Below are 16,065 nucleotides of genomic sequence, written 5' to 3'. Positions count from 1 at the left end.
AAGCTATTGATGATTCTGCTATTTACGTTTACACCTTCTCTGGACACACCTTTTGTTTATTTCTTCCATCACCTGGTAATAAACTCTGCTGCGGAGAAGTGGTGAAAGCTGGAGAGAAGAACCCTGGCTCAAGACCCCCATTTCCTCATGACAACTCTTGTCCTCTCTGCTCTCTGAGGCTCCAGGACTGACCCGTGAACAAACAGATCATGAAGCCTGGCAGGCACTAACCCTGTTTTGAGGGACTGACAATAACATTCCCGCACCATTTCTTTTTGCCTTATATTAGCATTTCTTTTGTCTCTCATGCTCCCACTCTATCACAGACTTCTCCTTTTGTTCTTTCCCAGCTTTGTTTAAAAACTGTTACACCTTGAATTACTCCCAGTTCTGATGAAGGGGCATTGGCCTGAAACATTAACTCTGTTGTTCTCTCTTCACAGGTGCTGCCAAACCTCCTGGGTATTGACAGTACTTTACTTTTATTCCAGATTTCCAGCATCCAGAGTATTTTGCTTGTTTGTAAATTAATAAGTACCTCTCTTGGTACATTTTACTTTATCATTTATCTTCGTGCTGTTTGTGGGAACTTGTGTGCAAAATTGGATGCAGCTCCTTACACTGCAAGAGTGACGAGACTTCAAAGGTTATGTAACTAATGGAAGTGCTTTGAGTCAAAGTCATAGAGTCATTTTGGCACAGGAGATCATTTGGCCTACTGAGTCCATGCTGGCTCTCTGTAGAGCAATTCAGTCAGTCTCATTCCCCTATACCCATAGCCCTGCAAGTTTATTTCCCTCATGTGCCCATCCAATTTCCTTTGGAAATCATTAATAGTCTCCACTTCTACCACCCTCTGAGGCAGAGCTCTAGGTCACTACTATTCGCTGTGTAATAAAGTTCTTCCTCACATCCCCCCCTCTCATAGCTCTTGCCCAAAGCTTTAATTGTTTCCCCTAGTCCTTGTGCCATCAACTAATGGGAACAGCTTTTCTTTGTCTACCTTAACCAAACCTGTCATAATCTTATGCACCTCTATCAAATTTCACCTCAATCTCCTTTGCTCCAAGAACAACCCCAACATCTCCAACCTAACCTTGTTGCTAAAATCCCTCATCCCTGGAACCATGCTGATAAGCCTCCTCTGTAACCTCTTAAGGGCCCTCTCATCCTTCCAAAAGCATGGTAATTGGAATAAGACACAATACTCTGGTTATGCTAACCAGAGTTTTATAAAGGATTGGCATAACTTACCTGTCTTTGTACTAATACTTCTATTTATGAAACTCAAGATCTTCATATACTTTGTTAACTATTCTCTCAATATGTCTACCAACTTCAAAGGTCTATGCACATGTACTTTCACGTCCCTCTGTCACTGCACATGCTTTAGAATTGAGCTATTAAGTCTACTTGCCTCTCCTTGGTGAAAATTTCTTCCAAAATACATCACCTCATACTTCACTGTGAAATCCATCTGCGACTTGTCTGCCCATTCTGCTGGCCTATCTGCCCTGTTGCAGTTGATTGGTATCACCCTCACTGTCTGCCACACCTCCAAGTTTGGTATTATTGGCAAATTTTGGATATTGGGATACAGTAAGATTTCAAGTTATTTATATATATCAAAAAAGTGATCCTAGCAGTGACCCTTGGGAAACACCACTTTCTACAATCCTCCTTTCTGAAAAAACCACCATTTACCATGACTTGCTTTCTGTCCTGAAGCAAATTTTTATCCAAGCTGACACTGATGCTCTTTCTCCATGAGCTTCAATTTCGTTGACCAGCCTTTTATGTGGCACTTTGTCAAATGCTTTCTTAAAATCCATTTGGATAACATTCATTGCATTCCCTTCATAAACATTGTCATTACTTCATCAAAAAATTCAACTGGATTAGTCAAGCACAATCTGCCTTTTACAAATCTGTGCTGGCTCTCCTTAATTTACTCAAACTCTCCAAGTGCCTGTTGATTTCTTTCCGCTGATTATTTTTAAACCCTTCCCCACACTGACTTAAACTGACCGGCTTGTAATTATTAGGAACGTCCTTACACCCTTTCTTGAAAAAGGGTGTCACATTTACCACTCTCTGATTCTTTGGTACTTCCCCTTACATTCTGCCTATCAATTTTCACCCCATGCATTACCTCTACCATCACCATTTCTACCAATATATTGTCAGCATCCGCTTTCTTAGTGAGCACAGATGCAAAGCACTTGTGTTCTTGCACTGTGCCTCTTAAGCATTTATCACATTCTTTTAATACTCCACACCCCACCTCCTTTACCTGCTTACTACTTACATGCTGAGTCATGCTGAGGCTGTGAAAGAAACTCTATAATAGTTCTCAGTTTGATGTTACATATCTGGTTCTTATTCTTAGACATTTCTGACTTCCAGATCATGTTAAACTTTATATGATCTGTGGATACTGTTCCCCAGTGACACTATGACTTTCTGATATTATATACTTCTGAGTTTTCAGTCGTTAACTAATACCGGATGAAGATGACCTTTGCCTCTTGTAGTTTTGATTGAAAAATTGATGTTGCGTATAATTTGATTGTTCCATTCCTTATAGGTCACCTCCCTGCCTCAATTTTTTTCACCTTTTTCTGAACTCATGCTACTGTATGGTTCCATAAGTGCATGTAGTCTAGTACCTCAACACATGGTCACTTTTCATGAGGACCCCAGGCAATGCGCACTGACAGACCTTATCCTCACCAATAGTGCATACAGAGATCAGCATAGAATGGGGAATGGGACCATGATGCTAATAAAGCTCAATTGTACGCAATGTACCTTCTGAACCATCAGGCAAGTGCATTTCCTCATGTCTACAGTATTGAATTATTTCCTTCCCGTTCTCATTAAAGTTACTCCAAATTAAAAAGGCCAAATGTAAAAGCTTGGAAAGAAAGCCAAACTGTTGGCAAAATAAATGACCTGTAACTGTAAACAGCAGGATTCAAAATATTTTTTAATTTAGAAAAATCAACAGTACATATGTTGTGCATTTAAAATCTAACCAGAAACGTTTGTCCCAAGCAAAGTGTACATAGTGTTAAAAGATTCAGGAAAAGATAAACTTCAATCTTTAATTTCAGTCCTTTCTCACGCACCTCCCCAAAAGATTTTTCATTATCTTGCACAATACTAATCTGCGACTGATTCTGCATACCTTTAAGTAAAGCAGGTGGGGTGGACAGAAAAGAAGGGATCCATTGGCTATATGACCGACCACAGAAACTACTAAAGACACTTAGTGACTAATGCCGAATAGCGTAATAAAAAGTTGCTTACAGAGGTGCTGCCTAATCTACAATACCTCATCGTAATAAGTTCCCTAATTATTTGTCAGCAATGGCCCCAAAGTTGGTCACAAAGCCAGGATTTAAGCAATAATCCCCTATCAACTACTGTGATTCTTTTTCCTTTTCTATAACATTTTCTATTTCTAACAGTACTTAAACAATATTTTAATACACTACATAAATATATCACTTTGGTGTCACATTGTAAAATTTGTTGTCACAGCCACTATTTGCTTAGGATCATAAGTACATTTTGCTTTAACTGACAAGGCAACGTTTTAGTTTAATATTTTGTCCTCATATACCTTGGATAGCTTTGTTACCCAAAACATTATTTGAACAAATGATTAAGACTGTTTTCTGTTGCAAAATCCCAGAGAAAAACGAGCCGCTGCAAATGTTACCCTACTCCCATGTTGTGCTTTCCATGACATTTTCAAAAGATTAGATAATATTTAAAAATCAAATTCAACTTCCTCCACACAGTAAGTATTTTTGTCAGTGTAATCATGCAAGTATCGATTTTCTGGACATTCAAGGAAGAGTTTATCCAGAAAACTTCATGTAATGACTAAACACCAAAAAAAATACCAAGGACTCCTTTGTTGCTATTTCCAGATGAAACAGTAATTCTTCTATATGTTTAGTTTCTTGGTATTTTAAACATTACAGCTTTCAGTTGATTAATAAAAAAGTTCCATGCTCGCCTTATTTTTCCTCAAGAGGTCCACTGACTGCAAATGAAAAAAAGACAATTAACATTTTGCACATTAACAGCTTTTTTCCATTACCTGCACTCTGTTGATAACTAGTTTATTCTGAAGTATTATAAATCTATTAAAATTAAGTTCAATAAAAGTGTTGCATCCTAAATCCAGTCAGTTTGGAAAGAAAAAGAAACAATTTGCCGAACAGTTTTGCATAATTCCTATTTCAATCCACACAATAACTACAAGTTTATTAATTACTGTACGTACCATGCAAAATAATAGTTTTATACATGTACACAGAATGAAATCTCAATGAATCAGTCTTCACGGGTTTGAGTTTTTCTGACGTTTGAAAAATATTAGCAGTACTATTTAAACTTAAACGCACAATGAAATTAAGCCAAAACAGAAAAGGTTAAAAATTGCACATTAAGCTTTGATTCTATTCCTTACCTTATACCCTGATCATGTAAAAGCTCAATGTTCTGTATTAAATTAAAATGATAAGTTTAAGACTGCTGTACAAATGCTAACACTGGACTGACTATTGGCGATAAGGATCTCGATCAAAATGCTTATTTTAAAAATTTACCATGCTCAGTTGCACTAAAACAACTGCTGGAGTTCATTAGAATGAATGAGCTTTTGCTGTACCTTTACGCAACTTTACATCTTTCCAAGGCTGAAAAGTGAGATTTCTCCAGTCATTCCATATAACTCAGTATTCCTACACTTGGGGGTTCAGTCAACAAAAGAACATAATAAGATCAGGGGAAGGACAGACAACACCTCGAGCCTGCTCCGGCAATCAATAAGATCATGGCTAATCTTTAACCTCAACTCCAGTTTCCCTCTTTCCCAAAATCTATGCATTTCAGCCTTGAGTATACACAAAGACTGAGCCTCCACAGCTCTGCTGGGTAAAGAATTCTAAAGGTTCACAACTCTTAGTAAAGGAATGCCTCTCATTTAGGTCCAAATGCTCATTCTGAGACTAGGACGCCAGGTCTCGATTCTCCAGCTAGGAGAACCTCTCAGCATCTAACCTGTCAAGCCCTCTCAGAATCTTATACGATTTAATGAGATTCCCTCTTATTATTCTAAACTCCAAGGAATATAGGTCCATCCTACTCAACCTCTCATCATAGGCCAATCCCCTCAACCCAGGAATCAATCTAGTGAACCTTTGCTGCATTGTCTCCAAGGCAAGTATATCCTTCCTTAGATAAGGAGATCCAAATTGTAAACAGTTTTCCACGTGTGGGCTCACCAAAGCTGTGTTCAATTGTAGCAACACTTCTTCCTCTGGTACTCCAACCTCTTGCAATAAAGGCCAACATGCTATTTGCCTTCCTGATTGCTTTCTGCACCTAGATGCTAACCTTCTGTGTTTCTTGCATGAGAACACCCGAATCTCTCTGCACATCAACAGTCAAAAGTTTCTCATTATTTAAAAATAAAAATTGGATTTTTTATTCCTCTACCAAAGTGAATAACTTCACATTTCCCACATTACACTTCATTTACATAGAGGTGTCATACCATCAATTAACTGCAGCATGACATAGATAGATAGTACATGGGGCAGATGGAAGTTAAAAGAGAAATCGGACATAATGCATTTTGGAAGAAGGGAATGGGGAGAGGCAACATAGACTTATTGGCAAAGTTCTAAAGACTGCAGGCACAAAGACACCTAGGGGTTCGTGCGCTTAGACCTCTGAAGGTGGGTGGACCTACTGAGCGAGTAATTAGAAAAGCATATGGGCCTCAGAAATAGAGGCATTGAGTACAAAAGCAGGGAAGTGACGCTGAGTCTTTATAAAACTCCAGCTAGGGCACAACCAGAGAACTGCAGCAAGTTCTGGTCATCACACTTTGGGAAAGATATGATGGTCCTTTAGAGGGTGCAAAGGAGATTTAACAGAATGGCTGCAGAAATGAGGAATGATAGCTACAAGGTCAGGCTGGAGAAACTGAAGCAATGGAGGTTGAGGTAACATTTGATAGAGCTTTATAAAATTATGATAGATTTAAGCAAGGTAGACAAAAGAAAAGCTGTTCCCATTAGCTGATGGTCCAAGGACTAGGGGACACAGATTTAAGATTTTGGGTAGGATAATACAGGGGAGATGTGAGGAAGAATTTTTTTACCCAGCAAGTTTTAATGATCTGGAATTTGCTGTCTACAAGGGTGGTGGAAGCAGGGATGTTAAATGATTTCGAAAGAAAATTGGATGAGCAATTGAGAGTAATAAACTTGCAGGACTAAGGGGTTAGAGTAGGGAAATAGGACTGGGTGGATTACTCAATGGAGAGCAGGCAATGATCTGATGGGCCGAATAGCTTCCTTTAGTATCATTATGACTCTATGATCTGCCACATTATTGTCCACTTACTTAACCTGTCTATATCCTTTTGCAGACTTTTTTCCTCCATCCTGCTTACTGTCCTGCCTAGCCTTTGTACCATGCAGCAGACATGGATACATTACTCTTGGTCCCTTATTCGAGTCATAATATAGATTGTAAATAGTTGAGGACCCAGCATTTATCTTTGTAGCACCCCACTAGTTACATCTTGCCAACTTGAAGATGCCTCTTTTATCCATACTCTCTGTTTTCCGTCATTAACCAATTCTCTATCCATTAACCTCAACCTTCTGTCCTTATCTTGTGCAATAACCATCTGTACAATGAGATTTACATGTACTTTGGTGTCTGTAAAGTAGGAATGGTGTATTGGTTTGTAATTTTAACTCAGCTTTATCCTTCTATTAAATGGCCATTCAGCACTTCCCTGTTCCATGTTGAATTTGTTTATTTTTGTTACTACACAATTATTACATGTCTGAATGTTTTTAACCTGATTATTTAGCCTTTAAATGAACTTTTCAATTAAGTTACACTGCAATTCAGCCTTCGAGCTGTGCAAATGTTTCTTGAGCAAAATACTATAATAATCTGGCACCTAACAAATGCTTTTTGGAAATCCCTATATACTACATTCACTAGTTCCCCTCCATTTACCCTGCTGGTTACATCTTTAAAACTAATAAAATTTGTCAAGCACAATTTCCCTTTCATAGAGCCATATTGACTCAGAAAATCATAATATGATTAGGCAGAGTGCCTTATAATATCTTCATAGTGGATTCAGGCATTTGCCCAAAGATATAGTTCCCTATTTTCCCTCTCCTTCCATTCTTGACTAGTGGTGCTATATTTGCTACTTTCCAATCTGCTGGGACTGTTCTAGGATTGAAGGAATTTTGGATGATCACAAACAATCACTATCTCTGCAGCTATCCCTTTTCAAACTCTAGAATGTAGGCCATTAAGTCCTGGGGATCTGTCAGCTTTTGATCCCATTCGTTATCCTACTTTTGTTATCAACCTCTGGTTCCTCACTATTTTTGGGATGCTTTTTATATCTTCGACTGTGAAGACAAGTGTTAAATACTTGCGTAGTGTCTCTGTCATTTCCTTATTCTCACACTAGCTTTTCTCTGGTTCATTTCCAAGGTTTTAAATGTCTCTGTAACAAAACCTAGGGTTAGTACCCTGTAGGTGCAGTATGACTTGTGCACTGTACAGTTTAAGTAATAACTTCACCTGACGTGCATGCTTGTTTTGTCTAGAGAGTTCAGCATACTATTTGCTCTGTCATATAGTCAAAAGGATGGATAGTCACAGCACTGTAAATGTACTGAAACTGTAGGTGGCACTCTGTCCATAATGCTTTGTGATATAACCTTCTGTGACAGGGCTTTCTAAAGCACAGATAAGTTCGCAGCTCAGAATTCACATACAAGGGTATAAAAAGTGGTACAGTGTTCTGAGGGAATAGAGAGAAGTCTCCTCTTGTATTCTTCTCTGCTTGGTCCTCAGCCCAACCCTCACTGCCATTCCCTCCATTCTTTATTCAACCAAAAGCGTTAATTTTATTATAAAATTATGTGCAACAGTCTGATTATACACATACGTTTAACATGGATTTTTGATGATTTATTTTGTTACACAATACTGATTGAGATATCTTGTTCTCTATAAAACCAACAAGTCATATTGCCACTTCTAACCCTTACCCTCTCTCGTGATTCAGCAAAACACAGGAGCTCCACCTGATAAATGTTACAGGTGTGTTAATTTATCAGGAAACTAAGCAGAATAGATTGTGTGCTGAAATGTCAACATTAACTGCAGCAGAAAATAAAGTGACCATCGAAAATTACTGAAAACAGAGAGATGTTATAAAATGTGAGATTGCAAATAATTGATGTAGTTGCACAAGGACTTTATTAAGCACAATAATTTATGCTCATCTTATTGCTCCTTACTGCAGGTTTCACTTTCAAAACTGGTTTAGGTGGACTGGATTCAAATTTAAATGGAAATTTAAACAAGACCACATGAACAAAGCTACTTTTCTTCAGGCATTTATGGAGCTGTTATAAACTGAATCGGTCACAACACACTTACCCATGGGAACGAACTTCAACGAGCTGCTGAATATTCAGAAACGTGACTGGCCTTGCTTGGGCCCGTCATTGAGGAACTCGTGACCAAGTCCATTCCCACACTTTCCACAAGAAACCTGAAATAAAGAGATTTTACAAGTGTTTGACTTAGGCACCTAATACCAACAGAAGCACAGGAAATAATCTTATATTTTCAATTTAATACCACATTTGACTTCCTACCTTTAGGGCATTTCTGTCTTCCTTTCTCTTCGATAGGCTGTCCGGATGAATAGTTCGAGTAAAAGCAGGCCATGGTGAGGAATGGTTGTATTTAGCTTGGCTGGAAAACAATTCATGTCCACACTTTGAACAGACGTATATCCCTATGTTGAAAAGAAACAACGTTTGCAAAACATTGTAAGACAAAATAATACAGTCAGTTTTTTACACATTTTTACATTTGCAGTATAAAGTTTAATCAGGTCAAATCTCCTTCAAGATTTCCTCTACCCTAGCTCAAAACTTGCATCTTTCTCTAGTTTCTCCCCTCCTGCCCTCCCCGAGATCAACTTGCTCATGAGACCCACCTTTTGTTCCCTCAACCCTATTCCCACTAAACTGCTGACCGTTCAAAGATTCCCAGTTAAAGTGTTTCACTGCTACTTCTTTCAACTTAGCATATTGTATTCGTTGCTCACAACACGGTCTCCCCTACATTGCAGGGGGACTAAACGCAGATTGACTGATCACTTTACGGAACACCTCTAGTCCTGCAAGACCCTGAGCTTCCAGTTGCTTGTCATTTAAATCTCTGTTCCACTTCCATTATGACTTCTCTCTTCCTCAGCTTCCTGCTACAAATGCAATTCAATGGAAGCCTGAGGAATGGTATGTCAGGCAGAGTAGCTTCGCGGTTCTGCTGCTGCATTAGTAATGCAGAGGCCTGGATTAATGGTCCAAAGACATGAATTCAAATCCCACCACAGCAGCTGTGGAATTTAAATTAAATTAATTACATAAATTTGGAATAAAAAGCAACATGCCTCCAGAGCCTTGCTGCATTCCAAAGGGAGTGTTCCCTCCATGACTGCCTGGTCCACTCAATAACTCCATCCCCTTCCCATGGCACCTTCCCATGCAAGTGCAGGAGGTGCAAACCTCCCTTTTACATTCTCACTGTCCACATGCCAATAGACTCCTTTCAGCTTAACTGGGATTTACCTGTACTTCCTTCAATTTACTAGTCCTAACAACGTGGTCCCCTCTATACTGGGAAACTAAACAAAGATTGGGTAGTCGATAAGTGGGATTGGGGAATAGGAACTTGGGGATAGGGAATGATGATTTAAGACGGGGGTTTGGGAATGAGGAGTTGGAAATAGAGGGATTGAGAATTGGCAGTGAGGATGTGGGACAAGGGGCTTTGGGAATGAGGATGGGGAGATTGGGGAATGAGGAATTGGGAATAAAGGCAGAGAGATTTGGGAGGAGGATTGGAAATAAGGATTTGGAAGAGGGGATTGGGGTTAAAGACTGGGGGGGGATTGGGAGCAAGGACCGGGGGGGGGGGGGGGGGGGGGGGGGGGGGGGGGGGGGGGGGGGGGGGGGGGGGGGGGGGGGGGGGGATTGGGAGCAAGGACCGGGGGGAGGGGATTGGGAGCAAGGACCGGGGGGGGGGGATTGGGAGCAAGGACGGGGGGGGATTGGGAGCAAGGACGGGGGGGTAGAATTTGGGAGAGGGGCGGGGTTATGGGGTGAGGATCTGGGACAGGGGGGGGTGAGGGTCTGGGACGGGGGGGTGAGGGTCTGGGACGGGGGGGGTGAGGGTCTGGGACGGAGGGGTGAGGGTCTGGGACGGAGGGGTGAGGGTCTGGGACGGAGGGGTGAGGGTCTGGGCGGGGTTAGGGGATGAGGGTCTGGGACGGGGGGGTGAGGGTCTGGGACGGGGGGGGTGAGGGTCTGGGACGGGGCGGTGAGGGTCTGGGACGGGGCGGTGAGGGTCTGGGGGTGGGGGGGTGAGGATTTGGGGGCGGGCGGGTGAGGATTTTGGGGGGGTGAGGATTTGGGGGTGGGGGTGAGGATTTGGGGCGTGTGGGTGAGGATTTGGGACAGTGAGGGTGAGGATTTGGGGCGGGGCGGGTGAGGATCTGGGGTGGTGAGGATCTGGGGGTGGTGAGATTTGGGGGCGGGGGGGTGAGGATTTGTGGGCGGGGTGAGGATTTGGGGGCGGGGGGGGTGAGGATTTGGGGGCGGGGGGTGAGGATTTGGGGGCGGGGGGGTGAGGATTTGGAGGGGGGTGAGGATTTGGGGGCAGGGGGGTGAGGATTTGGGGGCGGGGGGGTGAGGATTTGGGGGCGGGGGGTGAGGATTTGGGGGCGGGGGGGTGAGGATTTGGGGGAGGTGGGGGGTGAGGATTTGGGGGTGGGGGTGAGAATTTGGGGGGGTGGGGGGGTGAGGATTTGGGGATGGGGGGTGAGGATTTGGGGGGGACGGGGGGGTGAGGATTTGGGACGGTGGGGGTGAGGATTTGGAGGGGACGGGGGGGTGAGGATTTGGGACGGTGGGGGTGAGGATTTGGGGGGACAGGGGGATGGAGATTTGTGGGGGGGACGGGGGGGTGGAGATTTGGGGGGACGGGGGGGATGGGGATTTGGGGGGGGATGGGGATTTGTAGGGGTGGACAGGGGGGGATGGGGATTTGTGGGGGGTGGACAGGGGGGGATGGGGATTTGGGGGGACGGGGGGGATGGGGATTTGGGGGGGGATGGGGATTTGTGGGGGAGGGACGAGGGGATGGGGATTTGTGGGGGAGGGACGGGGGGATGGGGATTTGTGGGGGAGGGACGGGGGGGGATGGGGATTTGTGGGGGAGGGACGGGGGGGATGGGGATTTGTGGGGGAGGGACGGGGGGGATGGGGATTTGTGGGGGGGACGGGGGGGATGGGGATTTGTGGGGGGGGGGACGGGGGGGATGGGGATTTGTGGGGGGGGGACGGGGGGGGATGGGGATTTGTGGGGGACGGGGGACGGGGGGGGGATGGGGATTTGTGGGGGGGGGGCGCGAGTGGGGATTTGGGGGGACGGGGGGGGGGATGGGGATGGGAGGGGGGGGGGGGGGGGGAATGGGGATTTGGGGGGGGGGGGGGGAGGGGGGGGATGGGGATTTGTGGGGAGGAGGGGGGGGGGTGGGGATTTGGGGGGGGGGGACGGGGGGGGATGGGGATTTGTGGGGGGGGAGGGGGGGGGGTGGGGATTTGGGGGGGGGGGGAGGGGGGGGGGGATGGGGATTTGTGGGGGACGGGGGGGGGATTTGTGGGGGGGTGAGGATTTGGGGGGGGATGGGGATTTTGGGGGGGGGGAGGGGGGGGATGGGGATTTGGGGGGGGGGGACGGGGGGGTGGGGATTTGTGGGGGGTGAGGGGGGGGGGGGGGATTTGGGGGGGGGGGGGGGGGAATGGGGATTGTGGGGGGGGGACGGGGGGGGATGGGGATTTGGGGGGGGAGGGACGGGGGGGGTGAGGATTTGGGGGGGGGGGATTTGGGGGGGGGGGGGATGGGGATTTGTGGGGGAGGGACGGGGGGGATGGGGATTTGGGGGGACGGGGGGGGGGGATGGGGATTTGTGGGGGAGGGACGGGGGGGATGGGGATTTGGGGGGACGGGGGGGGGATGGGGATTTGTGGGGGGGGGACGGGGGGGATGAGGATTTGGGGGGACGGGGGGGGGGATGGGGATTTGTGGGGGAGGGACGGGGGGGATGGGGATTTGTGGGGGGGGACGGGGGGGATGGGGATTTGTGGGGGGGGGGCGGGGGGGATGGGGATTTGTGGGGGGGGACGGGGGGGATGGGGATTTGTGGGGGACGGGGGGGGGGATTTGTGGGGGGGGGACGGGGGGGGATGGGGATTTGTGGGGGACGGGGGGGGGGGGGATTTGTGGGGGGGGGACGGGGGGGATGGGGATTTGTGGGGGGGGGACGGGGGGATGAGGATTTGGGGGGACGGGGGGGGGATGGGGATTTGTGGGGGAGGGACGGGGGGGATGGGGATTTGTGGCGGGGGGGACGGGGGGATGGGGATTTGTGGGGGAGGGATGGGGGGATGGGGATTTGTGGCGGGGGGGACGGGGGGGATGGGGATTTGTGGGGGAGGGACGGGGGGGATGGGGATTTGTGGGGGTGTGGACAGGGGGGGATGGGGATTTGTGGGGGGGGGGAAATAGGGATTTGTGGGGGAGGGACGGGGGGGATGGGGATTTGTGGCGGGGGGGGACGGGGGGGGATGGGGATTTGTGGGGGGGTGGACAGGGGGGGATGGGGATTTGTGGGGGGTGGACAGGGGGGATGGGGATTTGTGGGGGGTGGACAGGGATTTGTGGGGGGTGGACAGGGGGGGATGGGGATTTGGGGGACGGGGGAGGATGGGGATTTGTGGGGGGTGGACGGGGGGGATGGGGATTTGTGGGGGGTGGACAGGGGGGGATGGGGATTTGGGGGGACAGGGGGGGGTGGGGATTTGGGGGGGGATGGGGATTTGTGGGGGAGGGACGGGGGGGATGGGGATTTGTGGGGGAGGGACGGGGGGGATGGGGATTTGGGGGGAAGGGGGGATGGGGATTTGTGGGGGAGGGACGGGGGGGATGGGGATTTGTGGGGGGGGGAAGGGGGGGATGGGGATTTGGGGGGACGGGGGGGGATGGGGATTTGGGGGGACGGGGGGGGGGATGGGGATTTGTGGGGGAGGGACGGGGGGGATGAGGATTTGGGGGGACGGGGGGGGGGATGGGGATTTGGGGGGACGGGGGGGGGATGGGGATTTGTTGGGGAGGGACGGGGGGGATGGGGATTTGGGGGGACGGGGGGGGGATGGGGATTTGTGGGGGAGGGACGGGGGGGGGATGGGGATTTGGGGGGACGGGGGGGGGATGGGGATTTGGGGGGACGGGGGGGGGGGATGGGGATTTGTGGGGGAGGGACGGGGGGGATGGGGATTTGGGGGGACGGGGGGGGGATGGGGATTTGTGGGGGAGGGACGGGGGGGATGAGGATTTGGGGGGACGGGGGGGGGATGGGGATTTGGGGGGACGGGGGGGGATGGGGATTTGTGGGGAGGGACGGGGGGGATGGGGATTTGGGGGGGACGGGGGGGGGGATGGGGATTTGTGGGGAGGGACGGGGGGGATGAGGATTTGGGGGGACGGGGGGGGGATGGGGATTTGGGGGGACGGGGGGGATGGGGATTTGTGGGGGAGGGACGGGGGGGGATGGGGATTTGGGGGGACGGGGGGGGATGGGGATTTGTGGGGGAGGGATGGGGGGGATGGGGATTTGGGGGGACGGGGGGGGGATGGGGATTTGTGGGGGAGGGACGGGGGGGATGGGGATTTGTGGGGGAGGGACGGGGGGGATGAGGATTTGGGGGGACGGGGGGGGGATGGGGATTTGTGGGGGGGACGGGGGGGGATGGGGATTTGGGGGGACGGGGGGGATGGGGATTTGTGGGGGAGGGACGGGGGGGATGGGGATTTGGGGGGACGGGGGGGGGATGGGGATTTGGGGGGACGGGGGGGGGGATGGGGATTTGTGGGGGAGGGACGGGGGGGATGGAGATTTGGGGGGACGGGGGGGGGATGGGGATTTGGGGGGACGGGGGGGGGATGGGGATTTGTGGGGAGGGACGGGGGGGATGAGGATTTGGGGGGACGGGGGGGGATGGGGATTTGGGGGGACGGGGGGGGGATGGGGATTTGTGGGGGAGGGACGGGGGGGATGGGGATTTGGGGGGACGGGGGGGGGGATGGGGATTTGGGGGGACGGGGGGGGATGGGGATTTGTGGGGGAGGGACGGGGGGGGATGGGGATTTGGGGGGACGGGGGGGGGATGGGGATTTGTGGGGGAGGGACGGGGGGGGATGGGGATTTGTGGGGAGGGACGGGGGGGATGGGGATTTGGGGGGACGGGGGGGGATGGGGATTTGTGGGGGAGGGACGGGGGGGATGGGGATTTGGGGGGACGGGATGGGGATTTGTGGGGGAGGGACGGGGATTTGGGGGGACGGGGGGGGGATGGGGATTTGTGGGGGGACGGGGGGGATGGGATTTGGGGGGACGGGGGGGGATGGGGATTTGTGGGGGATGGACGGGGGGGATGAGGATTTGTGGGGAGGGGGGGGGGATGGGGATTTGGGGGGACGGGGGGGGATGGGGATTTGTGGGGGAGGGACGGGGGGGATGGGGATTTGGGGGGACGGGGGGGGATGGGGATTTGTGGGGGACGGACGGGGGGGATGGGGATTTGGGGGGACGGGGGGGGGATGGGGATTTGTGGGGGAGGGACGGGGGGGATGGGGATTTGGGGGGACGGGGGGGATGGGGATTTGTGGGGGAGGGACGGGGGGGATGGGGATTTGGGGGGACGGGGGGGATGGGGATTTGTGGGGGAGGGACGGGGGGGATGGGGATTTGGGGGGACGGGGGGGGATGGGGATTTGTGGGGGAGGGACGGGGGGGATGGGGATTTGGGGGGACGGGGGGGGGATGGGGATTTGTGGGGGATGGACGGGGGGGATGAGGTTTCGGGCTCCGGGACTCCGAGTTTTTACCGGTCGGTCCAGATTCCGCCACTTTCACCAAACTCGACTTTTCCCCAAAACTCAAACCCGTTTTTTGAAAGAAAAGTGAAGTTGAAACCAAATCTCGCTCACTCTCAGGACCGCGATAACCAAACTCACCCACTTCAAAGTGATCTTTATAAACCTCTCCGCCAAAAAAGGAACAAAACGCCATCGTCCAGCTCCCTGGCCGTTAGAACGAGCGCATGCGCCAGAGGCCGGAGGCCGGTGTGACGGGGCCAGCTGCAGCTACGGGGGGCGGCCTGGCGAGGGCGATATTGAGCCAGGAGCAGGAGAAGCTGAAGTAGCAGCTGATAAATAGTAAAATGCGCATTTTTGCAAGTTTTCTTTCCTCTTTCAACACATTTGTTCTTAGGATGACGGTTAAGACTTAGCAAGGCAACATTTAGTGCCCATACAACCATTTGTATTTAAATAGTACCTTTAAAGCAATAAAATATCACAAGACATCTCACAGCATCAGTAGACGGAATTTGAAACCAAACCAGAAATGGAGAACAAAAACAGAATTACCTGGAAAAACTCAGCAGGTCTGGCAGCATCGGCGGAGAAGAAAAGAGTTGACGTTTCGAGTCCTCATGACCCTTCGACAGTTCTGTCGAAGGGTCATGAGGACTCGAAACGTCAACTCTTTTCTTCTCCGCCGATGCTGCCAGACCTGCTGAGTTTTTCCAGGTAATTCTGTTTTTGTTTTGGATTTCCAGCATCCGCAGTTTTTTTGTTTTTACCAGAAATGGAGATGTTAGAACAGATGAACAAAAGTTTGGGTGAAGATGTAGGTTTTAAAGAGCATCTTAAAGAAAATTGAAAAGATGATAGATGTTCTGAGTTCCGGGTCCAGGAAACTGAAGATGTTTGAGTGATTAAAATCAGGAATGCTCGGTCAAGAGGCCAGAGTTCGAGGAGTGCAGACATCTCGGAGGGTTGTAGAGCTGGAGA

The 16,065-nt window shown here is 49.5% G+C and overlaps 1 protein-coding gene across 1 annotated transcript; it reads right to left on the bottom strand.

Moving 5' to 3' along the window:
* Window positions 1–2,971: 2,971 nt before the first annotated feature.
* On the bottom strand, window positions 2,972–15,320 carry LOC121288186 (methionine-R-sulfoxide reductase B1-like). The gene is made up of 4 exons (XM_041206603.1): window positions 15,226–15,320; window positions 8,736–8,878; window positions 8,515–8,629; window positions 2,972–4,057 (listed from the first exon to the last, which is right to left on the bottom strand). Exons 1-4 carry the CDS (start codon window positions 15,278–15,280, stop codon window positions 4,032–4,034), a joined length of 339 nt encoding a protein of 112 aa, XP_041062537.1. The 5' UTR covers window positions 15,281–15,320; the 3' UTR covers window positions 2,972–4,031.
* Between the last annotated feature and the right edge of the window lie 745 nt (window positions 15,321–16,065).

Source organism: Carcharodon carcharias, chromosome 15 (genome assembly GCF_017639515.1).
Source record: "Carcharodon carcharias isolate sCarCar2 chromosome 15, sCarCar2.pri, whole genome shotgun sequence".
Classification (NCBI taxonomy): Eukaryota; Metazoa; Chordata; class Chondrichthyes; order Lamniformes; family Lamnidae; genus Carcharodon; species Carcharodon carcharias.
This window is presented reverse-complemented; position numbering and strand designations above follow the sequence as displayed.